The sequence below is a fragment of the Etheostoma cragini genome, chromosome 20 (genome assembly GCF_013103735.1).
Source record: "Etheostoma cragini isolate CJK2018 chromosome 20, CSU_Ecrag_1.0, whole genome shotgun sequence".
NCBI lineage: Eukaryota > Metazoa > Chordata > Actinopteri > Perciformes > Percidae > Etheostoma > Etheostoma cragini.
Window position 1 is genome coordinate 18,319,704 of NC_048426.1, and position 24,921 is coordinate 18,344,624.

Here is a 24,921-nt window from a genome sequence, read left to right on the forward strand (position 1 = left end):
CAGGATGAATTGTAATATCTTTGGTAATACCTTAACTTTTCATCTAGTGCTATCATCAGGTCAAAATTGCACTTTGTCCAATACTGCTTTTACTTTTTTTTGCAAGTATTCATAAATCATAAACCTATGATATTTATATCAGCCTCAGCTGAATTGTGTTCAGTGCTAATAAGTAAAAATAAGCATGCTAACATGCCAAAAAAAGTGATTACATTAAACAATGCACCTGTTAAATATCATGTGAACATTGTTATTAGGAGAATTCTGAATTTAAATTTTAAGCTCAAAGCACCACTCTGCTACAGCCACTTTGCATCGCTTGATACATTTCAATATTACATGTTGTAGAACGGAAATTGTGTATCATACATTAAACAACAAGTAAAGGTCCTTTCTTAAAGAATGTATGAGAGGTTTAATCTGTCAAATAATCATTTAAATGACTATGTAACTATTAAATAGTATTTTGATGCTAGAGAAGAAATCCAAAGAATGAACTTGTAGTTTTTGTTAGCCCAATCTTTTTTTTTCAGCAGCCGTATAAAATAGCCCCCTTTTTTTTCCAAACCCCTTTTAGGGTTTGCTCTCAGGACACTGAAGAGCCATGCTCAGCACTTGGGCCTTCGAACGAATGATACTTCCTAAGCATCCTGAATGTGTGTTTATAAACAAGACTCAATATTATTGTGATGTCTGAGCTGAATTCGATAGATTTCTCTTCCGTCAGTTGTGCTTCCGCTGCAATACGATCCGAAATTACATTCAAAAGCAACAGGAGACGGGCATGGCTCATTCTGTCTCTCAGCTGTAGCACTGCCTGCTGCTTCTCTAACTTCATCATAGGGTCTCGGTGGGGCTCGCAAGGGGCCATGGGAGACTGAAAACACCCTGGCCCATTACTCAGACTCAGAGGCTAACCTGGAGTTAGAGTGTCTTGGCTACCTCCATCAGAGTCCCGTGTCTGGCTAGAAGCGTTCCCTCAGAGGCTTTTGGCTTTAATGGACTCTGCTAAACGCATTCTGTCTGTATATTACTTTTAGGATTGGCCATATCTGGTTTCTATATACTCTGTTTACACATGGCTCAAGCTTGTTCTGCCTAATGCTCTCCTTTTTTTCCTTTTCTTTCCCTCCATTCCTAGAAATATTCCTCTCTTTCTCTACATTCCTGTGTTTTATGTTTTTGTTCTTGGTTGACATCAGTTCTCTTTTTCTCTTGCATGTACTAGATTTAGAAATGGAACTTCAGTCTGAATTCACACTGAACATTTTCCACAGCACTCCGCCTGCTCCTCCCTCCCAAGAGGGTCAGATTATAGCCCACATTAGAGAAAACACCTCATTCATTCACACACATAACCCTACATCCCTGCAGATTGTCTAGCTTAGACAGTTCATTGACTCTGAAATATCCGTCACTGTTTTCCCTGTCCTGTTCAACGCTCCCACATGTGCGTCTGGTTTTAATGACTGCGAGTCATCCACAGACCCGTTATAACTTGATGGACCAAATAGTGCCAATACCACACTGGAAATTTTTACACTTTAGAACAACCTATTCAAACACCAGCAATTGCTTTTGTCATTTACTGTATTTTGTTGTCATGGTTTTGGTTTCATGCCATGGCTCTGTCCTCCTTCTCTTTCCTCTTCTGCCCCTTGTTCTGATTTATCACTTCGGAGTGCTCACCTCTCCTGTTTCTCAGACCTGCCACTCCTCACCTGCCCACCAGACATCACTGTTGGGTTTCCTCACATCCTGTGTTTCCACATCAACAGTCAGCCCCATGTGCTTACAACCTATCTATGCTACATTCATTTTGTTTTTGTGATAGCTTCCTCCATTTTTTTCTTTTTTGGTAATCCAATTTTTATATTTTTATCAGTTATTATTTAATAACCAAGAACATAATGCATCACAAGGCTACATCTTACAGTAACTCTTTAAAGAACATAGCGTCTTTGACCGAATGAGAAAAGAATAGAGGAACGTGTTTTTCTTTTTCTTTAAAATGATCAAACGTCTCACAAGGAGTGTATGAAAGCTATGACCGCACAGGCTTTTTTTGGTAAGAGAGCACAGGATTCCTTTAATGTTAACCCAAGAGAAAATTAAGTTGAACCTTTCAACAAAATCTGGACATGGCTTTGTCTGCCTCTTCTAATAAATGAAGGAAAACGCTCAGTGTGACATTAATGCCTGCCAATGCATGTCTATAGTGTTATTTATTTATTTATTATACTTCCAGTAATAATCATCAATGAGTCCCATATTTCAAGTTGAAGTAGTAGGCTGTGTAATATTATCCTATGCATAATTTTATAGTGTGTAGAGTTCACCAAAGTTGAGCTCTACATGAAAACACTGTGCAGATTTACTAATCCATTGATAGCAGCGATTCCATTGGAGAGAATGATATTGATTAAAAATGCTGCTGTTGCAGATGTGACGTTGGTCCTCCAAAATTATTTGCCTGCTCTGGCTTCTTCTTCTTGCAGATTGTGAGCCTTCCTTTTAACCAAATAATACTTGTTTTTAAAACACAGGTAGACCAGTGTTACAGTGTATGTATTTAAAATGTTCACACAAGGGCAATTTAGTAACTTCTGGAGCTTTTGATATCTGATGATCTTTCAGAGCACTTTATATATGCACTTTATTAATATAAATACAGTTATAACTTTGCTCTTGAACACTCAGAAACAGCAACTAAATGGTAAGTTTTTTTTTTGTCTCAACTGCTGTTTATAATGCCAAATATGACTTTCAATTTAAGACGTTATGGTTGCAAAATCTGTAAGAAAAAATAAATAAATAAATAAATAAATAATTCTTAGACTTATCTGTATCAAAGAACAACTATTTTCTCACATTGCAAGTTCTATTTTGACATTATTCCTAGTGGAAAATATTCTTCACCTTGAGCATGATTATATTAAAATGTTCTGGTTTACAAAAGAAATTGAGTTTGTTCATGAATATAAAAGGCATCTTCAAGCCCTTAAGATTTAAGAGAATAAACCGTACTGACCATGAAGAAAGAGTGCATTTATCACTCCGCAGTCCACAGTGGGGGCTTTGTTGTTGACACTGCTTTTAGTTATTTGGCACTTGTTTGATCATCATTAGATTTGGAATTAGCTTCATTGCCTTAAACTCAAGATGAAATGTGCCACTGTAGTTTTTGCACTAAACAGATTGGTAGTTCTCAGAGCACAAAATTGGGTGAGAATGGGATTCTGTGTGTATGTGTGTGTGTTTATTTGTGTGTGCGCGGCGCGCTCTCCCACATGCATTTTGACACGTTTGCGTGAGGTTATTTGATCTGGCAACTGATTTAGCGTGTCAGGCCGGGGACAGATAGGGAAGATTGTTCGCCTACACAGCTACATGTCCAGAGGCTGTTGACTGGCAACCTCTTATCGCAGCCCTCTACAACAGCGTATTGTTTGGCCAAGTGAGAACTTTACTCGCTCATTAAAGTCACTGGGGTAAGAGGATGGGAAACTTAGGGAACTTAGAAGCGAAACCCATGATTCTTTTTGGGCCCCGCTCAAGGGATGACACTCATGTTGAACTTGTGTGTGGTGGTGAAGGTATGCTTCACTGCAGATATGGAGCCCAGTGCTTTGATCTGTGGTGAGAACTCAAATCTATTGGTGATTGTGGGATACAGAGACACAATTGCATAAGTATGAAAGAACATGAAAATGTGGCCTTTTTATTTAATATCCTTACTCAGATTTAATGGGACTGTCATTCCTGGTAAAATATAAGGGACATGCCTCCCTCTTGTGGTAAGTGAGAGTTTAATGTGCTGTTGGAGAAAGTGGCTTCATCACTTCAGTATACTTTTATACTATAGCTCAGGATGAAAATCTCACAAGCACTTTCCTCTGATAGTCCCACTTGGGCCGTATTACAGGAATCGTTCAAACTTTTTTTTATTGCATCATCTGAGTTTATGTTGTTGTTGCACTTTAATTTTGATCAGTAATTATGATCATAAAGTTTGTGGATCAGTCTGAGTTCCTTTGGATGACAACACAAGAGACATCTGTTTGCCCGCAATGTAGGAGCCGTGGAGCGCTCTCCCTGTGGTTGCTGCTAGTGGAAAACCCATAATGGCCTTTAATTGGGACTTTAATTGTGTGTGGTGGAGCAAAAGCATTGACTACAAAACTGGTGGTATTTGAGTGCATACATGCGTCTTTTGTGTAAGTATATGTGTTGCTCACAAAATCCTCTTCCTCTCTTGGCCTGTGAATGGCTAAATCAGAGCAGCTAGTACCGTGACAAATCATATACCTCATGATCTATGTGAGATTAGCGTTATTTTGCCTAGAGGGGAAGAGGGTATTTGGTGTGTCTACTATCTTGGACACACATATGCTGGCATTTGTGTTGACACAAAAATGCTTTTGGTGGCGACTAACATCCAAATAGCTCGATGTTCACGCCATTCATCCGTGCCCTTCGGATATGTCTAACAGCACCAGCACCAGCAAATCAATCGGAAGCATTTTTACTAAACGAGACAGCTGGTAATGATGGAAAGTGGGAGGAATGTTTCAGCACAAAATTAGTTTGATGAATAGTTACCCTGGAAAAGATTGAAATTTCTAGAACACCTATAGCTGCAGTAAGTGTTACAGACAGATGCTCTCTAAATGTTGTATCATCACCCTTTATGTCACAAGTCTGCTATTCAACATGGACTATATTAATAAAGTCTCATAAATGGGTTCACATTGGTAGGTAGGGCAGAGTAAAAAAAACAAGGGAGAGAATGGATGTATGGAAAGAGTAATACAAATGGAGAAAAAGGTGGCAGGGCATATGTTAAACACAGAGAAGCAGCAAAAAAGAAACAAGAGCATGAGTGAGGAGGGAGGAGGAAAGAGAGAGATGAAACGGGACGGGTTGGGCCTGTCATGATTATACTGGCATCAGTGGGAACATGTGGATGAGATGGAAAACAAGACGCCATCTTGTGTTCCATACATGTCTGCAGCGCCTTGGCCTCTGTTCCCTATACACACACACACACACACAGACACATGCTCACGTTTACACATTCACACAAACACACACTGGCAGAGCAAGGCAGGAGCTTGTGGTTCCAGTCCAGTGACAGCAGCCTGTAGTCAGGGTGGCGACGCTTCAGGAGTAGCTCCTCGTATTGGAGAAGTATGTTTGTGTTGGCCCTGAATTAATAACTTTTCATTTAGTGCGGAAATGACAGGAATAGTAATTAAGGAAATGGAATGATTTTATTGGCCATGATGTTTATATTAGGTTCCAGATGTCAAGCAGCTGCTTGCGCAGCAAGAGGCCCTGCCCCCCATGTGCTATCTACAGAAACTTTTATTAAGAGCAAGATAACAGTGCCAGTTAAATGTATGTCTGTGTGTACAAAAAAACATAGTATATAATTCACAGCATGTAGGAAACTGAACTAATATCGTGTCCAGTTTGATTAATGGTTATGAAGGACCATGAGGTCTGCTATGTATTTATGAATGTGCCCCTAAAGTGCAATTTATTTGCAGATATAATGTTACTCTATTTCAGGCCTGATTTGCCTGGCTGGAAAAGTTAATATCGAGGAGTGGCTGTTCAGCATTTTTGGGTGGCCCCAACATGTGTGAGATCCACGTCGTACTGCACTAAAGTTTAGTATCCCTTAAATGGCAATGACAGCGTTGCGTAGATCCTCACATTGCCTGTCACAAAGTCAATTAAAGTTAGATTGAACCAATCCCTACTGGAACATACAAAGCTGCTGTTGGGATCATGAAAATCACTGGCACGGGGATGAACAGAAAGACTCCTTTGTGGTCATAATATGTACCCAAACTTTCAGTAATGATCACACATACTGTAAATATGGATGTTCCTGTATTGTGCAAATATTTCATTCTTTCCTGAGAGATTAATGTTGACTAAAATCTATGTTCTGTGTAACAGGTCCCCATACATTGTTCAATTATTTGAATCCCCATGAAATGTTACCAAGCTACTATACTGTACCTTGGGTTTATTCATGGCCTCAACATTAAACGTGAAGTTACAATTGTTACATATTGGTTCTTGGTAACTCTGTCCAGGCAAAACATGTTGGAGCTTCCAGGGAAGTGAGTGAGTGAGTGAGTGAGTGAATGCACCCTGAGGGGAGTTTAGTTACCATATGAGAATACTTGAGAGCTGTAAAGGATGTGTGGACGACATTAACAAAAAGACTAACAGCTATTAAGACAAAGAACCCATAAGACATGCTGTAAACTCTCACGCTCATGTTGTATTGATGTCTGGAAATTGAAAAGTCATATACTGTACACAACTCTCTTCCTGTTGTTTTGCAATTAATGTGCACACTGCCATTGTAAATTTGAATTTAATTCCGAGGAAATGCTCATTTGCTTCTTCTTCTTTTTTCACTGTTACTTTACTGTTACTCTTCATTTGAGAGCCATTTCTGATGAAGATATTTTCTCTTTTGCATGGCAATAGTCGAGCCCTGATCATTACTGTAGCCAATGATGTTTTGTTCTGTTGTGATGTGCTCCCATCTGGTTTCCAGTGAAAATGCATCACTCCATTAACATTGCCTGTGATCTAGAGGATGCTTTAATCTAAGACTATAAACTCCACTTAATTACATCCTCCAAAAGAGCTCTATTAGTATATTGCAATCAAACTGTGAGCACATCCATTTTGGCAAGTCAAACATGCTCAAATGCTCTTGAAAGTGTTTACTTTCATCTTCCGATCATAGAATCATATTTGGAGGTCTCAGGTTATGTTCCAAGGCCCTGATTGATACTTGGAAGTTGTTTTGTGGGTGGATATGTGTTGCTAATACATATGAGATTCCACTTTTGTGTAGCAAAAACAACCATAACAATTGAGTTTATGGGAGTCTGAACAGACTCTCTGTGTGGCACACACTGATGACTTTGTGCTTGACCTTTCATGCCTCTTACTGTATAACCTCCAGTCATATTCATAATTGCTGTCTGTGTGCGTCATGCCAGTTTCCATTAGTTGAGCAGTATTTTGCTATGAATTTAAACTTCAAAAGGAAGCAAAATGGCATGGTTTAAAAGTATACACAAAGACATTATTGTAAAATTCAAGATGCCTGGCAATTAATTTTGCCATGGTGCCATGATAATAATAAAAAAAGATCATTACATTGCAGCACATAATTACAGTTTCTTGTAATGTCAGACGTTTGACATTTTATGTCTGATAACTTGAATCTGCCAGCTGGGAGGAGGCCTTGGGTAAGACCCAAGACTAGGTGGAGGGATTATATCTCCAACGTGGCCTAGGAACACCTCGGTATCCCCCAGTCGGCGTTGGTAAATGTGGCTCGGGAAAGGGAAGTTTGGGGTCCCCTGCTGGAGCTGCTCCCCCCGCGACTCGATACCGGATAAGCAAACGAAGATGGATGGATGGAAACTGACTCTGATGACACTAAACTGCTACAGGGTTTCTAGTTTATAAATAATTCCTGACAAGACTTTCAAACATGAGCTCCTGTCCTATTTTATTTTTTGGTTGTTGTGTTGTGATGTTTTTTTTTTTTTATTGAAGTAAAGGGTTTTCTTGGGTTTCCTTGAAAGGCACTAAAACATTGGAAGCTATTATTATCATTATTATTATTATTAGTAGCCTATGTCTATTCCTCGCATGTTTGATGAGATAAGACCAGTAACACGAGTTCAAATAAATTACAAAATGCCATCTGTTCAACACGGGAAAGCCTCCAGCTCTTTTAGAGAGATGTAAAAAGCATCCTTCACAAGACAGACTTGTTTTCAAAAAAGTCCATTGTGACTGCAGGCCATGTGCATATACCAGGCAACTTCATTTTTGTGATAGACTCATGTAGACACACCACTGTTGGCCTCCTTGAAACTATTATAGGAGGTGCCCCAAGTTCTTTTGTAAATCTAAAAATGATAAGGTTAGACTTCTGAAAAAACTGACACATATTTTAAATTTTAGTTTATCCTCACATAATTTGCATTTGGGTCTTCCTTGTCATTATGCCCCTTTTTATGTAGTGTTGCTTCAACTTTATCCAATAGATCTTTCTCCTACACCTTACTTGGAGTAAAACATAAAATGTCGACTGAACTAAAAAAAAGGAAAAATAAAGGTCTGAAGCTTACCTTTATTAGCTTTACATTATGTGCTTACATAATTACAAAATGGTTCTCCAATGTTTTTCTATTTTTAATGATATCAGAGTAGTAAACAGTGCCTTTGGAACATTGGATGAATGGTTGCTGATAATGGGCAATGTAAATTTTGCATTAAAGATCAGCCACCCACCCAGATCAGCCGGTGTTCTGTCTCTAATGGAGTGGTTTGGAAATGTGTAAGTGGCCCCAAACTTTAGACCGGTAGTGTATATATCAGAGGAAGAGGAAGAAATTGAGCCCTCACACATATTTTAATTTTATTTTCAGACAAAATAATTAAACGGTTTTTTCTTTTTTTGTAAAACGTTTTTTAGTATCCGGTATGAACGTCACACTTCCTGTCTTCTTCTTCCGAACCGTAACATTAGCAACAATGGCGTCTTGTAGTGAGGTAAGTAGCTTCATTTTAATGTCAAAATACCCAATTTATTTGGTCTTGTGGCAAAATGTTGTCGATTAATATAAATCCTGTGAGAGCGGTGACTCATTTTGCCGTCGGAGACCGTGTTTCTGGTCCACTCTTGATGTTTACAATATCGTGTTGTTGTGCTAAGCTAACGTTAGTTAACCATTTTGGCGATGGCTAATCAACGTCAGCTTGTCCCAGATTATTTCTGCTCAATATTTTAGGCTATGTTGTCTGAAATAAACTACACTTGGTCATTAAACTTATCGTTTTATGGTGTATTGTCCATAGATAATAGTAACGTTAACTGTCGTTATTGTCAGGAGCCAGCTAACGTTACAGCCACTGAAGAGGGACCGAGTGAAGCTCTTTCTTCCCAGAAGAGGGAAGCGAGATTACGGAAATTCCGAGAGTTGCATTTCAAACGGGTAAGTTGTTAACCTTTTCCTGCTTCAAGGACTTTTACGTTCTGAAAACAGTATCTTATTTTCTAGTGTTGCTCTAAGCTATCTGGCGATGGCAAGCTGTCAAAAACACTCATAAATAATTGTGTTTCGATAACGTTACAGTCTGCCTCAAGACTATATACGCGTGGATGGTTATTTCTGATACATCCCACTTGCTTACAGCTGCTTGTAAAACATGTCGTGATGTGTCATTTTTCACTGCAGAATGAAGCACGTAAGATCAATCACCAGGAGGTTGTAGAGGAGGACAAGAGACTGAAACTCCCTACTAACTGGGAAGCGAAGAAAGCCAGACTTGAGTGGGAGCTTTCTGTAGACGAAAAGAAAAAGGTATTTATAAGTATATTATGCAAAACTCTATATAATAAAGAACCTTGAACCTATGGTACTGTACATATTCAGCATGATGACAAGATGTAGGTATGCACCTAAATAAAAATTCTTGGCTGAAGCTAAATATAACCAAAAAGTTGGCAGTTTTTACTTTTTTGTTTTGCAAACTTTTTCATCATTGCGTAAATGTAAAAACCCAAATGAACTTTTTACCCTTTTGTCTTGCTTTTCAAAGGAAAAATCTTGACAAAATTACAATTTAAAAATATGTATTTAACACTTAACTTTTGAAGTATTCCAGCAGCTTTACCGAGAAAACACAATACTACTTAAAATAAATAAATTAGTAAAATATATATATATTTTATTTTGCTATCTTAGAGCCCCCCTTAAATAGCCTATTAGACTTATAGAAAGAATTTAACATTACCTAATTTGTACGCCTACAACAATAAGTGGATGAAAAGCAGAAACAAAGTGAATGGCCCCACAACAAATGAATAATCGTCCTAGACAAAACACTACTTTAGGAAAAGTGCCAGGTTCTTCTTCATGAAAAGTTTTCATGTGAAAGACAATTCTTCCTTGCTGGAGCAGCGTAACTGCGCGGTGCGTTGAGTAAGTGACGTCACTGAGTGTGGAGCGGCGGAGGAGTGAGAGTAACTTAGCGTACAGGTGCAATTGTGTGAGGGAGAAGCGAGAGGAAAAAGAGATGGCAAAGACAATGTAAAGTAAGGTTACAGTGAACAATAAAACAACAAGCTTCTCAAGCCAGGGGGGCTTCATCTGTTAATACTTTTGCTCCCTGACCCCAGTTTGGGAACCCAAGACAGGAAAGGTGTAACACTCTTCTCATCGATGACATAAGATCCACCGCTTAACAGTCTCTCGCTGTCAGCACTTGTGCATGGAGCGGATAATTACAGCGCTTTCACCCTGCCAACATGTTTTAATAAAGCATTCACACTTCTCACTACACTTGTTGCTATTTAATCGCGTCATCAAAGACCTAATTGTTAAGTCAAATTAATTCAGCATTTCACTTATTCGGCCAAATTATTATTTTTGCCAAACATTCGGTTCCCTTACAAGATGTCACTGAACAGATTGTTAAAATGTATGGTGACTTGAAGCTGACAGAGTTACAACTAGCAAGTTTGTAGACTCAAAGTCATCTAGTCATATGTATTGAATGCTATTTCTCTCCCCACAATGGCATACTTGTGATGAAGCTAAAAAACCAACAAAACTATTAAGTATAGGTGTATTTTGCTCAAGAAGGGTAGTTTAGGGATAAAAATGTTTTGATTTAGCGCTCCCCGGTTCTGTTCTGCTTTGTTATTGTTCCCAGCTGGAATAAGTAGTGGTCTGCAAAAGAAAATTTCAGAAGGGCAGTATGGTCAAAATGTCCTGCTCTTTGTGCATCCATCCCTATCCATGTCTCTGAATAACTAAGGTTGTAATTATTGTACAGTATGTAATGGCAATTTGCCTTTCCTAATAAAAAGATAATAAAAAAAAGTTTGATTAATGGGGACCCTGGTAGCTCACATGGTTGAGAATGTGCCCCATGTACTAAGGCTCAGTCCTTATCCCAGTGGCTCGGGTTCAAGATCGACCTGCGGCCCTTCGCTGCATGTGAAGTAAAACTCAGTTGACTGATACAAAGGGCAGTGGTAGAACATTAATCATTGTGCAAAACATGTAGTTTACTTTTTTTTCTTTAAATAAATACATGGCTGGAGGACAACAACTTGTTAGACTCCAGTTATAAGCCTGCTTTACTTATACACAGCTCTCAGGGGCCTGTATTGCCGTTTGCATGCATATACTCAGAGCCTAGATTGTGTACAACAAAATTAATTTAAAGGGAGCCAAAAGTGTATTGGCACAAACTCAATATAGGGACAGTTTAACTATGAAATATCAAAAATTAAAGAGTCATATATGTAATGGGGCTGGGGAGTGATTTGATTCTTGGATGCATCACTTTTTTTTTAATGTGATTTATTTATTTATTTTTTATTCAAAAGTTACTGTTTCTACCCATGTACATATCAGAAAACAGACTGAAAGAAGATGGGATAAGGGAGAACAACAGTAAACAATAGCAAAAATGGCCAAAACGGAAAAAAAAATAAAGTTTTGTACATATACACACACATAATCTAATGAGACATATAGTACATACAATAATTAGTCAATACACATAAGGCTGTTCATACACTTAATTACATTAAATCTGACCACCTCATGTTCTAAGAAGCCAATTCTCCACCTTTAAACATGACTGAGCCTCTGACATGGAAGATTACTGTGAGAGAAGGTGACTTTGACAAGCATGTTAAGGCTTAAGCATGGAATGAGTGCGAAATAAAAACCTCTTTAGACAAAACATGTCAAATCTTGTTTGTGACAAATACTGTATATGTCAAAATCTAACAAACTCAGATTAATATGTATTTTTCTTTTAATCAAGCATGGAAATGTGCATAAAAGATTGTTTCATCAATAATCGGCTTATAATCAAATCATTGGCCTTTAAATCAGAAACGAATCGTGAGGTGCCCAGAGATTCCCACCCCTAATATGTAAGGGATAATGTAGTGTGAGCCGGTCATTATTGCTATAAAAACCCGACAAAGTGATACAGGACTTACAATTGTTGATTTAAAATTATCTCATTTTTTTTTTAAATTATTTAAAATTAGTTCGCCAGAGATTTCAAATCAAATCTCTACGGCAATGAAGAATGCTGTGATTGGCCTGGCAATATATTAAACATATTAATGTTTGTGTTTCAGGAATGTGCTTCCAAAGGGGAGGACTATGACAGAGTAAAACTGCTTGAAATTACTGCTGACGATGCAGAGCGGTGGGAGAGGAAAAAAAAGAAGAAGAACCCAGACACAGGATTTGCAGGTTGGTGGCAGGGTCTCCAGTGAGGACGGACATGGACTGTTTGCGGTCTACTAATTGTTTGCAGTTGTTTTATAATGTAGGCTATATGAGACATGTCATGAAATGTGAATGAAGTTATGCGTTCATGCTAATCTGTACTGTTGCCCAGAAAATGAATACCTGAAATGACAGAACATAGTTCTATCATTTCAGTATCAACACTATAGTATAGTATAGTGTTGACACTTACTGAACGGAACAAAATACAACGGCTAGTAATAACATACTGGCGTTGTCAGCTCCGGTTTTCTTGTGCACTGATTCTCTAGTCAAAGGCTAGCACTCCACCACTCAGATTGGTCATTGAGTCCGACTGCCCACTGGCCAATTCAACAAGTAAAATCGGCCAAAATGGATGCCGGTGGCTCCTCTGGCTAAAGACGGCACAGAACACACCGAACAGACTAGAGTCACCGACCTCGCCAGACTGTCTGACGGCCGATAATCAGGTCGGCGTGTCGGCCTTAAGGCTGCGTTCAGACCAACATGACCCATGTGGGGAAAACGCAGGCCTCTCATTCATTAGAATGGAGTCAGTCTGTTGATGTAGCAGGAGGGCCAACAAACGAGGCTCTGGTAAGACAACGCAGGGTCAGTCATAAAGTGGAACCTTGCTCAACTTTTGTTGCAACGCAACATCATACAGCAACCACTTGTGGTGGTTTAAAGAAATGATTGGTGATAATGTTCCTTTCCTTTCTGTTTGGCTGATAAGCCGTTAAGAGCTCACATCTGGTACATAGACTGGACTTCCTTGATCGTATTTAATGCCTCATTGGTAACCGCACACATGCTTGGGGCATAACGACACAGTGTCCAACAACATTTTTATTATTTTTTTATTTTCAACCAACCTTGTGTCGGTAGGTAGGGCCTGGAATCCTTCAAACGTTTTTGATATTGAGACCAATACAGTGATTCTGATACCGGTTCCTGAACGATACTGTTTTCAAAACCAATTTCATAAAACCCATTTTAACAAAAAGACACTACAACATTACGGCGCACATCTTTTTAGTGTTTTTTTCCGCTCCTACTACATGAGCCCAATCTCTGTGCGTAATGTAGAGTTTTTTCTGCATGCCTTTACGATGTGTGACGTTAGACAGCCAATCAGCAGAATTATTAGATCTTGGTAGAAACATGTTTGCTTATTGGCTCAGTGTTGCTGATGAGATTTTCTGTTACGCTATTGAAATTTGGTATTGAATTACAAAGCATTTTTCGATACAAAGGAGGCAAATCAGTTGCTGCCCAATAAGTATTGAATTCTGTACTCAGCCCTATTGGTAGGGGAACCCAAAGGATGCTGTCTTTTGATAACTCGGCACCAACCTCATATTTACTTTAAATCTTATTAGTTAGGTGTGTGAATGAATTAAGCTCAAAGTACAGACTAAAGACTGCAGTCTTGATTGGCTATTTTTTTTTTTAAGAAATCTAAAGTAATGTCTGCAAGGGAATGTCTGTTGCTTTTGCAACTTTTGTAATATGATCACGGCTGGCAGTCATTGTTTAACACATTGAAGTGATTGTCACTTACTGATTGTTTTGACTCTTCGCGTCAGAAAGTAACATGGAAGCACATTGTGTTTGGATTGAACTGCTTTATTGTAGGCATGGCAGCACAGAACCTCAGTTTACTCATTTAGTTAATAGTAATTTAATACAGTTTACTCATGAGGATGAAGTGGTAAACTGTGATTCGGGTCTACTATTCTTTCCTACTGTGCCATGGCATGTGACTGTTTTTCTTCTTCTAGTTTTTCCACTTCTATACCACACAGTAAAATGCTGCTACCTAAATCCTTTACAGCAGCAGCATAAAGAGCAGTACTGGTTGCATGTAAGAACCCCTTGGGATGTTAATCATCTCAAACCGCTCCCAATTTAATCTACTGAAAACCTTTTTGCTGTGTCTCCTGATTATGGCTTCCATCTGTTGCATTCAAACCTCCTGTAAATTAAAACCTCTGGGGAGAAAATGATCAACAGAAGGGCTTCAAGAGACAAAGGGAGGAGAGTTTCCTCTTAACCCCTCCCTAACCAGCCGCCGGTTGTGTTGCTGATCCTCGTGTCTGCTTGCTGTTTGTTCCGGTAATTACAAGTCAGTCGGTTTTTATTTTTCTCCATCTCAAACAATGGACTGCAGGTTACGCCGAGGCCCAATTCCGACAGTACCAAAGGCTCACCAAGCAAATCAGACCAGACTTGGAAAGCTATGAGAAGCAGAGAGAGGAATGGTGAGTTAAGCCTCGGTCCCATCTGCTTTTGCTGTGACAATATATAGTGCCTTTTAATACTTTGTCCAGATAGACAGACAATTCAATAATTGAAGAAATGTGGCATTTCTAGGATGTTGTGCTTTCTCGCTAACAGGGCCATAAAGATAATGATGACATTATAACCCTTTCTTATATTAAGTATGTAACTGTGAAATTTCTAGTCAATAAAAATAAGTTTTCAACAATTTTCTGGGCCTACTCCTCTTAGAATTCCCCCATCACATGTACACAAAGCATTTTTCTACATGTTAAGTTATGTACCCCCTCATTTGTCCCGGGATTAGTGTTGACACACTTGTGAAGTAATTTTAGGATGCAGTGCATGTACACTAAAATGGAATAGTTCGGTGCCTGCAGGTTTTTCACCATCAAGGACTGACGTTCATGCTGAACTGTGGAGAATGCACATAACACTTTTTTTCTCTGAAAGCCACATTATCTTCTCTAGTCAGGTTTAAGTCTGTTAAAATTGTGATAATCTGTGGTTAGGAATTTCTAATTCCTGTGCTGGTGCTCCACAGTGGTGTCGACTTCCACCCCACGGCTAATAGCCTGATCCACGGCACCCATGTCCCATCAAAGGAGGGCATTGACCGCATGGTGGAAGATGTCGAGAAACAGTAAGTCACACTCAGAAACGGACCATAATTCCATTCATTTCATTCCCACTCTCAACCTGACTATTTGGTATCAGCCTGACTTCCTGGTTAAACGACTAAGATAAACCTTCGTACTAACTGCCTGTTCTTTGGTTTCTGCTCTCTGTGGCTGCTGCCAGTGAGAAATAACAAGAACTCGACGCTAATGATGGAAAACTTTGACAAAATAATTAACTGTAAGAGCGCCCAGATAGCAGTTGGTAGAGCAGGCGCCCATGTATAGAGGTTTACTCCTTGACTCCTCCTTGCCTTCAGCCCTTTGCTACATGGCATTCAAAAAATCCTTTTCTTGGTCTTTCTCTCGGTTGTTGCCATGATTCACCGTAAAGAAGAACTGAACATTTATTGCCTGCAGGTGTACATGCACAAAGTTTTATAAATCTGATTATTTTATTTACCGCACACCATTTGCAGCTTTTGTGCGTACATACACTTAGTATGGATCCTACATGTTTTATAAACAAGGCCCCTGGTCAGACCATAAAGGACTATGTACATGACCTTATGTTAAACCAATACTATACTTAGTGTTTTGGTAAGTGGGTGTTGTTAGATTTTTATGAAAGCCCCTGTAAAGTCAGAACACAGGGATCAAACCATATCTTCGATGTCCCTCACATTTAACTGACTGCAGCTTCAAACAGTTTTGGTTCTTTTAAGTTTTTGTCTTTGCTACAGAAGTTCCTTTCACCTTTGATTACCCTGGTCGTACCCAGATCTGTTCTATATTTGAGACAGCCTATGGCTTGTGTTAGAGATGCGACTGTGGGGCATTAGACAAGGATTCAGTTGCCAGGGTATGACGCACAACAATGCTTTGAAGACACAGTAAATCAAGACTGGGAACTCACAAATTGACAGTATTTTCCTCAAGTATGCATGCGTGCGTTTGGTTTTCCATCGCCACTCCTTGCCAAATTCAAATGCACACCTCCAAATAATTGCCTGTACCCAATTATTGTTATTGGATATGCCATGGATAGTGGCCATACTGGTTCCTGAAATACTCCCTAAGCTGCTTTTATTTGCGATTGTCAGGATAGAGAAGCGGGCCAAGTACAGCCGGCGCAGGGCTTACAATGACGACGCAGACATCGACTACATTAACGAGAGGAATGCCAAGTTCAACAAGAAGGCGGAGCGTTTCTACGGCAAATACACAGCCGAGATCAAACAAAACTTGGAGAGAGGGACAGCTGTCTAGTGGGTCCAGTCAGTCACCTCAGTGGACATGCTCACTTCTTCTTCATTTCTGTGATGGATATTATTCTGCATACCTAGAATATATATTGAAATGCTAAAACATACCCTGTATTGTAAAGCAGTTTGACACATTTATACCATGCTAAGGTTATTTTGAGCCGAAAGATAATGAGTCATTTGTTAGATGTGTGGTGTACCTTCGTACATTATTAGAAGTTAAAACTGTTATCATTATTCTTACCCTTTTTATTTTTTAAATAAACCACTTATAGTTATCTTGCACACTTGTTTTTTTTTCTGTGGGTTTACTTGCATGTGGTCTCACAAGACATCTTTTTTTAAGCGTGAGAATGAAGGAGCATCAAACCAAAAGAATGTTTTAGTGGAGGTGCACAGAAAAGACCAATAACTGAGCAATTCAATTTATTCATTATCATCTACATCTGTCTAACTTACTTGCCCCAAGCTGTGACATAAGCAGGATAGCCTTGTGACTAGAGAAAAGATAAGACAACAGGTTCCCATGCAAGCCTCCCATTCATCCAACTACTGGCTGTGAAAATAGGTGCATTGCACCCTCTAAAGGGTAGACAGCCATTGGTGTGCGTGTGCGTGTGCGTGTGCGTGTGTGTGTGTGTGTGTGCGTGTGCGTGCGCGCATACCAGCATTGAGTTGAATCAAACACTAGGTATTCTGTTAGATTTCATCTTGAATCAATCAAACCTGAAAATAAATGTATGGTATGCATTTAAAGGATAGTGTGCAAAGAGACCACGACACAAATTGTTCCACTGAAGGTTAAGGATATCAAATTGTCTTTGATATCTGACTTTGCTCATGAGCTTTGAGGGTGTGGATTAAATGTTCAGGTTTAAGATTGTGATATTTTTGCACTCTCTCATCTGATTAGCCAGAGGACATTGGCTGGGAATCATAGAAGGTATAACACTGCATAAATTCACTGTTTTGTGTCTCTGACACCTTTCATTATTACAAGACTAACTGCTAGTTAAACTGTTTCCAGCAAAGCAAAATGGGTATGTTTAAAGGCTTGTAAACATAGGAAAATTACTGTTATAAATAAGTGTTAATAGGTGATTTTTTCTTTTTTTTACATAGACACAAAACCCTGCAAGCACCATATTTTTTCTTCTTCTCCCAAACCTATTATGTGATGACTCAATTACAAGAGAAAATAAACCTGGTCTCTCTTCGCTGCTTTGTCTGGTCAAACTAGACTATGGTGTGTGTGCATATTAATGTGTATTACGTTTTCAGTACCTACTCCCTGTGGTATGTATTTGCATGGTTTATCTCTCGTCACAGTAATTAAGTAATTGAGACACGCAGTCATAATCAACAGATTGCCACATGTATGTAAATACCAGCCTAGAAATCTTTGGAGCATAAAAGGGTATCAAACTCACTTTAGTTATCTTGCCCAATAGATAAGTTACCTTCTGGCAGTAATACATTAGTATTAACATGTGCCAAGAACCAGCAATTCAGCAGCCACAACAGCAGGAGACATCAAGTTACCCAAGAAAGAACATGTGTAAGCAGATAGATGATCACCAAGTGTCAATCACCATCTGAGTCCCCCAGGCAAAAAATAGATATGTGTCTGGGATTAGGAGGTAGGTAATGATACACTAGTTATTCACAGCAGAGGCTGTAGGAATATGATGGCACTGTTTTGTTCAAGTGTTTCAGTAGGACAGTTGTGCACTATACCAGGACATTAAATCTAAATGGAATTCAGCCATCAAATATTAAATACCCGTTTTCCAATTTACATTTCAAAATTTCTTCCAATAAAATGGCTGCACAATTTGATTCAGAGCAAATTAACTACATATTACAGTTAACTTGTTTTGCTCTACTTTGGAATTATTTGAGGCATCATGGTATTTTTGAAGACTTCTGTCCTGTCACATAGTATATACACATACCGTGGTATCATTTGTGTAGCCACCGCATCATCTAGGCTTACATTCAGACCGAATTTCAATTTTGTATCACTTAAATGTTTAAATCTGAGACGTTGGCCATTCGGGGGTCTGGAACCTTTCACGTCAGTCTTTAACATTACCCAGTTCTAATAAATAATTCTGAAATTAATAATACCGACTGTGCTCGTAAAAACTAAAAAGGCAGCAGACTTAAATCAATACACAACTCTTAGGTTGAACTGTAGGATTATACCCTTTAGAAAAATATATCTGAATACGCTTTTACTTTACTTACCCTAGCGATTTGTAAGATTAATGTATAGTTACTATTGGTCAACAAGTTAAAACCTAATTTCTCTGCATGCATGAGTCAGCGTTCTCTACCAATTCTAAAACCTTTTCCCTTAAAAGGTTTATCAAGGCTCAATATTGACTTACTGAGTGCAGTTCATTGATCTATGAGACTAGTTACAAAAACAGTCAGAAAGTATCAAATAAATCTTTATTCAGTCATGAACAACACAATATACAGTAAAAGGAAAAGATAATCCCACCTGAATGATATCTTCACTTCTTCCCACTTAACTTTTAACATCTGAAAGAAATGTTAACCATGAAATGGTAAATATATGTACAAAATATTTACAGCGTCCATGTACTCTGCCACTCTAGTGTGACGTGGCAGGTCTGTGTTTGCGTGCTTTTGAGGTTTTGGCTGATTGGACTGGAATCCAGTGACCATAGGGCTTTCTGCTTGCATAGATGTCCACTCTGGAAGTTACCTTTGCACAAGATGAAGCTGCCACTGTTTGTTTGACCACAGAGTTCTAACGGGACAAGATTAGGAGAGAGAGACATTAGAATACATCAATAATGCCCAGGAAAAAAGTAAAGCAGTTTGGTGTGACTATTAACTGTTTAGGAAAAAGATGCAATTTAAGTCACTTACATTAATGCTGAAAGAGATTTTCCTTTTTGGAGACATCGTTGGGTTGGACATATCAGACTCCCCCTCGATGCTCTGTTAAAAAGAGACAAGAAAAACAGACCTAGTTAGATGTGTGTAAAACTGATGGTAGGGTGAGCTTTGTCAGTTTGTTGATAAAGATGGATTATAGTTCCCATTGTTATTGTTTAAAATTTCTTTTAATTCTATTGCATTGTTAATTATTTAAGTGTTAGCTTCAACACTTAACATCCCCATCCCACTGCCATCAAAGGCCTGGCTTGGCCATTAAATGAATCCTACAAGGACAGACCTTGAAACAGAATAGAATGCAAACAAAATAGAGTAAAGGTTTGTCTTCTCTGTCTACAGTGGGAGAATGATGGTGACGTAGGTTTCCCAGCCCTCAGCACGCGGCTGGTGAACCAACTTATCTTTGACATATGGAGAGGAGTTCTTCGTCTGTTTTTAGCTCTCGACAGGGATAGTCACTATAATGCAGTCCACACGCCTGTGCTCCATCAGCGAGTGGAGGATTCTGCTAAATAACAATGACCCATTTCAACTGCAAGCATAAATACATTTGAAATGTAAAAATTCTACTGGCTATCTTAATGAAGTGTAGTCAGTGTAATACAATAGCTGAATTGCATCATCTACGTATATATGTGTATAATTAGAATGTTTATGACTGTGTGCGTCATAATCTGATTGTGAGGCAATCTACATATGTGTTTGTTTAATTGCAACCCTCTAGTTGATAAACTTACACATTGTGAACATTACAAGAGTTATCAGATAACCTTTCACGCAAACACATATTGTCGTCACCCAAGTCACATGACAGCCCTTTAATCCCAGGTGCCGATGAGTGGAGACCACTGTCATGTTATCTATGAAGACAGGAATAAATACAGAGAGCATGTGTATTCCCTCAGGGGTCCAAAGGTTAACACAAGACACAGGAAATTCAATCAATAGATCTGTAGACATTACATTGGGATTCATGCACTGTATAATTGTTGCAACTTTACTTTTATCAAAAACCATTTGTCCTGAACAGCCAAAGACCATAAGTCCCTTGAACCTGTGGTAAAAATGTATCAATGGTCAGGCACAAGTGTTTTGAAAAACTGTTAGCTCTAAAATACTCCAACACTGCTTACCTTGTATTTACATGTTATAATGGAATCTGTGGCAAGTGGTTCTTTAGTGTGTGATGTGTTCAATGTGTAGCTGACAGTCACTCTCAGACACCCACCTGTGACAGAGTCTTTCCAGGGTCTTGTCTCACCCATGTATCTGACGACACCCATTTGAAATCCGACTGCTCTGACAGGATTGGTTTTACACAATCAGGAAGCTCCAGCTTCTCCACGGCTAGGATCCTCTCGGGAAGTTCCAGTTTCTCCACTGATAGAATCGTTGTAGCATTGGCCTTTGCAGTGTTGAGGAGTTCTTTATCTGGGGAACATAAAACAGTTTTGAGATAATATTCAAGGACTTATGCAATTAAAAATAATTGTTAAAGTGTGCCTTTGGGCAATGAATACAAATAAAATAGTGACTGTTCCCTAATTTTGATCAAGTCATCTTACCATCCAGATTTAGGTTGACAGAATTCTCTGAAGATCCGGACCTTGAGACGCTTTTGTGGGTCCTGGGTGGGGATTGGGAAAACCGACTCACAGACCTCCTGTACCTGCGGCTGGAAGGCCTGGAGCGGGGATGTCGGTCCCGGCCATTTCTGCGATGGTTGTCACAGCGACAGCGGGAGGAAGGTCTGTGGCAACGAGGATGAGAGCGGGACCTGGTGTGAGAGGAGGACCGGCTGCTGCTGGATGAAGACGATGAGGAAGACCTGTAACGTCGCCCGTGGGTGCCACGTCCCCTGTGGCGACTAGAGCGTCCGCCAATTCTGGGTGGTGAACGGGAGCGAGAGGAAGCAGGGCTGTTCTGGTCAAAGATTACACTGATGCCATCTCTCTGACGAACGTCGGCCATTTCAAAGTTTGAGTCTTCTCCCTTGGCCATTGCTTTTTTGCCACAAGCTGAAATGACAAAAAAAGAAAGATATGCATAAGTAAAATAAAAATAAAAAACTTGTTACAGTATCCATTCACCTTGAATGGGCTGGGCCCTTGTAACGTTACTTCAACGTAGCAATAATGTGCGTCATTAGATCTCATTTTAGTGCCTTGATAAAAATCACCCACAGTCTGTAAAGCTATGGCTTTTGTTGCATAACATTAGTTCCCCTTAGTGCTGCCCCTAGTGAGCAAAGCAACGTACTGCAGCCATTAGATAAGAGAACTGCAGCGGCCGACTGGAAAATACTGGAAATTTCCGGAATGACGCAAGCTAAAGTTAGCCGGACTAGCTTGCTACCATCTGTTATCACTCCAAACACGCAATATTAACTAGTTAAATCACACAAACATTAAATTACAAAGACAACACATTTATATTTAGTCGATTAACGTTAAATGAAACCGTTTACACGTAACTCCAGTTCGGCAAAACAAAGTTAACGTTACGTCAGCTAAGGTTAGCTAAATGTAGCTAAGCTGAAGCTGCCGGAGTAACGTTTTGGACTTACCGTCGACTGTAACGTTAACTTGAAACCTTTGGTCCTGTTAAAATTTACAATATGTAAGAAAATCGCTTTCAAAACGTAAATGCAAAGATAGCTTTCGAATAAAACTAAAAATGCTCAATTGTGGTGGTTTGAAACAATCGTTGCCTCTTCGTCGATGTTGAACCGTCTGTCGTCGTCACCAAAAGCGAACTGAGAGCTATGAGGCTGGCTCCAGAAGCTTCTAGTCCAGTCACGTGTTCATCTTCTCCTTCTTTGAGGTGTAGGCGGTTGGCAAACAATGATTTGGGGCATTACCGCCACCGCCTGGTATGGGGTGTGAATCAGAATGAATTTACACAAAACATAATAATAATAATAATGGAAAAACAGGCTTTATCATATTTTGCAACTCTTCTTTGCTTTTGTGCAACGCAACTAATTTTGAAGAAGAAACATGTTGGTGGTATTGCCCTTTATCTAGCCTACAACGTCGCAGGCAAGCAATCTCGCGATATCTTATGTAACGTCTTCTCCGATCACCATAACAGATTAGTTTGTGGCTTCCTGTTTTTTCCTGCCTCTCCACTTCCACGGTTGAAATCCCGACGAACGTGAAACACAGGCTAACGTATCGAGAAGAGATGGACGTTCTGACTGTATTGCCGTCCAGCTTTGGATATGTCATATTTACCTTCCTCTACAGCTGGATTATGCTGGGGTATTTGGCAGTCAAGGTTGGCGCTGCCAGGAAGAAGTACGATGTTAAGGTTGTACACATTTGACTTTAGTGGAAAATAATGAAAACAATTAAAAGTAAAGTTAACACTGGCTAATGTAGAGTATGTTTGATCTTCGCTTTACTTTACAGTACCCCACCATGTACAGTGACAAGGAGCAGGTATTCAACTGTATCCAGAGAGCACATCAGAACACCCTAGAGGTGTATCCTCAGTGGCTTGTTTTCCAGACCATTGCAGCTCTTGTGTACCCAGTATGTATCCCTTTTTTCCAAACATAATTTAACATCCACTTATTAACTTCGTGTTTGTTTATATTCTTTTGCCATACTATTAGGACTACTAAACTTGTTATCACACAGTCACACGTGGGAGGGGCGACACATTTCTGTGATCTTTGGCATGGATTCTCCAGAGTCACAGTGATTAAGCAGATTTTCTTCAAACTGGATCACCGCTGTGTGTCCCAACTGTTGGTATTAATTTCTTTTTTTCTTTATTTACAAAGTTATCAGCTTCTGTGCTGGGGGCTATTTGGGTGACCAGCAGGTTTTCCTATGCCTGGGGCTACTACACAGGAGGTAAGACTGACATTGTGTTAAAGTAATGTTGAAGAACCTAATGAAAAAAAAACACATGAAGTCAGTTCATCCACTCTTTTTATCCGTCTACTTTTACACACAGTTATAGGCTACACACAGACTACTAATATTATTTATAATCTATGTAATATGTTATATATTAGTACTTAGGTCAAAATATAAAGGGCCCTTAAGGACTAAAACCCAATTCACCGCTCAACTGCTAGTATAAGGTAGGTGATACAATTACTCCCATGCTGGATGATGGAAATAAATCCTGTCATTCTTGTGAGAGATTCAAATCAAAACAATCCATTAATAATTCCCACAATATAGTACACCTAACTGTAGCATTACATGTGTAAAGTTTTCAATACATGTGTCACAGAGGTTACAGTACAGTGATTGCCAGAGCATTTAGTTGCTTCTCACCTAGTTATATTTCATTTACAGAAGATACCATTAAGCAAAAGATAGTAACTTGGCATCGGTGAGGTCTCTCAATGAGCTCAAGGTGCATGTCACACATTCTCTAAATATATGAAGGTTCTAAAAAATTTAGTATTAGAATATTAACAACATAAGTATAAATATATATAAACAGTATGTATTAAAAAATAAAACTAGAATGAGCAGTACAGCAGAGTAATTACAGTAGCATGTAGAGCCAGAGATGGGGTGTGGAGAGTGTCAGGGTGAATGCATTATCTGCAAAATGTTAGGTGTGAATTTCCAAATCAGAACTAAACATTCCCCTGTAAACAAATAGTTAAGTATGTATTGATATTTGATTGTATTTATTGATATTTTATATATTTCTGCTTTGGTGAAAGTCTGTTTTATGTTTAATTCCAGATCCAGCCAAGAGGATGAATGGTGCCTATGGCTACATTGGATACTTTGGTGTCATCTTTTTGTCCATAGCTGTAGCCTTGCAACTGCTTGGAGTCTTTTAAGACAATTGTAATCTTGTTTACTCATTAACACAAGGTTACATGTCATTTTCAGATGTGTCAACCAAAAATTAGCTGTACTGTTCTTTAAATGCTAATTTCAAATTCAACATATTTGTACGGACCACTAACTTGATATCTCTTTATTCAAATATTTGTGTGAATGTCTACACCATGTGATTATCGACAATAAAGTAGATGCTGATTGATTTTACAGCCCCAGATACTGTTTGTCCTCTAGTACTCCGTTGTTCACAGTTGCAGGCATTAAGGTTTGTGAATAATGAAAGTGTTGTTACACATGTGACTTACACATGATGGGCACAAATCTCCCATTAGAGCAGGCAGCAAATGGCTTCAAGACAATCTACAGATAATCTTAACATGCAATAATAGATCTGAGAAAATGTTCAGTTGGTGGCTTTCACAAGGTGGTTTCCTCTGCTTTGAGATAATAACCAAAGTATAAACTTTTCTCCGTTTTGTTTCAGTAAACGGCATGTTTTAAACACAAATGTAGCTGTTCTGCACTAACACCACTGAACCACGGATCAAATGTAAATAGTCCTTTAGACCCATGAAATAAAATAAAAATGTAGGTTGCATAAATCCTTTGTTAAACATCTGCTCTCTCGTATGTAGGC

General features: G+C 39.0%; 3 protein-coding genes and 1 long non-coding RNA gene across 5 annotated transcripts; 3 read left to right on the forward strand and 1 right to left on the reverse strand.

Annotated features, from left to right (window-relative positions):
* Window positions 1–214: 214 nt before the first annotated feature.
* Window positions 215–8,427, forward strand: LOC117936237. Its single transcript, XR_004654909.1, has 3 exons — window positions 215–228; window positions 6,216–6,218; window positions 8,351–8,427. It is a non-coding gene; the product is annotated as an uncharacterized LOC117936237 (long non-coding RNA).
* A 105-nt stretch (window positions 8,428–8,532) lies between these two features.
* Window positions 8,533–16,814, forward strand: syf2 (SYF2 pre-mRNA-splicing factor). The gene is made up of 7 exons (XM_034858715.1): window positions 8,533–8,607; window positions 8,946–9,050; window positions 9,294–9,419; window positions 12,227–12,344; window positions 14,536–14,626; window positions 15,190–15,288; window positions 16,366–16,814. The coding sequence occupies exons 1-7, from the start codon at window positions 8,539–8,541 to the stop codon at window positions 16,529–16,531; spliced, it is 774 nt and encodes a 257-aa protein (XP_034714606.1). The 5' UTR covers window positions 8,533–8,538; the 3' UTR covers window positions 16,532–16,814.
* Window positions 16,815–18,970: 2,156 nt separating this feature from the next.
* On the reverse strand, window positions 18,971–22,267 carry rsrp1 (arginine/serine-rich protein 1). Of its 2 annotated transcripts, XM_034858512.1 has the most exons (5): window positions 22,028–22,267; window positions 21,027–21,479; window positions 20,690–20,892; window positions 19,432–19,503; window positions 18,971–19,309 (listed from the first exon to the last, which is right to left on the reverse strand). In XM_034858512.1, the coding sequence occupies exons 2-5, from the start codon at window positions 21,460–21,462 to the stop codon at window positions 19,151–19,153; spliced, it is 870 nt and encodes a 289-aa protein (XP_034714403.1). In that variant the 5' UTR covers window positions 21,463–21,479; window positions 22,028–22,267; the 3' UTR covers window positions 18,971–19,150. The 2 variants fall into 2 exon arrangements, with proteins under 2 accessions (XP_034714403.1, XP_034714404.1); XM_034858513.1 differs by lacking the exon at window positions 18,971–19,309 and having other exon boundaries at window positions 19,455–19,966.
* Window positions 22,268–22,501: 234 nt separating this feature from the next.
* Window positions 22,502–24,503, forward strand: mgst3b (microsomal glutathione S-transferase 3b). The gene is made up of 4 exons (XM_034857650.1): window positions 22,502–22,773; window positions 22,875–22,997; window positions 23,252–23,324; window positions 24,180–24,503. Exons 1-4 carry the CDS (start codon window positions 22,648–22,650, stop codon window positions 24,278–24,280), a joined length of 423 nt encoding a protein of 140 aa, XP_034713541.1. The 5' UTR covers window positions 22,502–22,647; the 3' UTR covers window positions 24,281–24,503.
* The last annotated feature ends 418 nt before the right edge of the window (window positions 24,504–24,921 follow it).